Genomic DNA, 1,572 nt, shown 5'->3' on the forward strand with positions numbered 1-1,572 from the left:
GACAGGCGCGACTCGCATGGTGCGACGACTCTCGACTGGGCACTTTCCACATGCCACGGCAACCCCGTGATGGCGTCGATCCTGCTGCGACGTGGTGCCAAGATGGACGATGCCGTGTTGTGCGACATTATCGGCAAGCTGGCGCGTCTTGCGGACGCACAAGACCACTGGAGTGTGATCAGCTTGTTGGCGCGAGAGCCAAAGCTGTTGAAGATATTCCACGTGTTGTATTCGCACTGTTTCTGGGTAGCGTCCCGGGGCGGCGACGCTGCCGCATCACGGTTCTTGCAAGAGTCACCGAGCGTGATTGTGCGTCTCGTCACGGAGATGTTGAAGCACGGCGTGAGTCTGACGAAGACGGGCGTCTTGAACATGCTGCGAAACGCAAAGGAGAGTAGGCCAGGGCCGGTCATCGCAGGGGTTTTCCGATCAGAAAGAAAGAGCGCCATGCGAAGGTGGTGTTAGTATGGTGGGGTGAGATGATAAGGGGAGAGATGCGGGACGCCAACATGAGAGAAATGGTATCAGGGAGGGAGGTGATTGGTAGGCGAAGCCAGTGAAAAGGTAGATAGCTGCCAGCAATAGACGTGACATCACACCCCTGATGGAAGGAGAAGTTACATTGCTTAGTAGGGAGCTCATCGTCCCGGGTAGCATCCAATACGATTGGGGATCAAGTGTTCTCCAGCCGCGCAGAGGTATAAATTACAGAGCCCGCCATCTTTGTTGAGCCATACGTGCACACCATCTTCATCATTTCCAGGAGCACGCTCACAGTCTGACTGAGTTTTTCACACGACATGGATTCCGCGCTCGATACAGGCATTTCGCCTTTGGACCACTTGACAACACAGCTCTTCGAGTGGTCTTTCCGCGATGAAAATGAGCTCGAGAAACGACAGAGGGCCGTTGAAGTCGTGGGACAGAAACGTAGTAGGAAAAGGGCTCGTGTCAATACTTGTAGGTTCTTCTACGGTACAGTAACGTACGTATCGTCAATGGCATCTGCTGACACGAAAAAGACAACACACACCCCGCTACGCCTGACGACTCATCCGAGGATGACTGGACGGCACCGAACACACCAGACACAAGAAGAGAGCCCAGTGACCTTGGGCAGAAAGCCGGCGATGAATGTAGCACAACCGTACCCGTTTCTGCTGTAGCTGCGCTGATGCAGGAGATTGCCAAGAACAAATGGACTACTGTCATTTTGGTGGAATTTGACGGCAGCGAGAAGGCGGTGTTGAGGGTGGGTGTTCCGTCTCAAGACAGGCAGGTACGGAGAGAACTCCTAGAGCTTCTCGAGAGCGCTGGCCAGGATACTAAGAGGGGATACCAACTGTGAAGGGGATATGCCGGCTCGTATGAGGGTCGAGCTGCCAGGAAGATGTATCGTGACAGCAAAGCCAGTTAAGGTGGCTTTTCTGTCATATATCAAACTATTCATCCAATTGCATTATTCAATGCAACCTCATATACAAACATACAAGACAGTGTGATTGTGCTTTTGCCAGGTCTGCACAGTTGTGGTATCGCAATGTTGCAGGTAGACACCGCTACCGCAGACAC

At 53.1% G+C, this 1,572-nt stretch overlaps 1 protein-coding gene across 1 annotated transcript; it reads left to right on the forward strand.

The window, feature by feature from the left end:
* Positions 1 to 102: 102 nt before the first annotated feature.
* CTAM01_17301 (uncharacterized protein) lies at positions 103 to 1,348 on the forward strand (the record flags this gene model as incomplete). The annotated part of the gene is made up of 3 exons (XM_060533286.1): positions 103 to 394; positions 823 to 960; positions 1,023 to 1,348. 3 exons carry the CDS (start codon positions 103 to 105, stop codon positions 1,346 to 1,348), a joined length of 756 nt encoding a protein of 251 aa, XP_060372136.1.
* Between the last annotated feature and the right edge of the window lie 224 nt (positions 1,349 to 1,572).

The sequence above is a fragment of the Colletotrichum tamarilloi genome (genome assembly GCF_030869305.1).
Source record: "Colletotrichum tamarilloi strain Tom-12 chromosome Unknown Scaffold_478.1, whole genome shotgun sequence".
Taxonomy (NCBI): domain Eukaryota; kingdom Fungi; phylum Ascomycota; class Sordariomycetes; order Glomerellales; family Glomerellaceae; genus Colletotrichum; species Colletotrichum tamarilloi.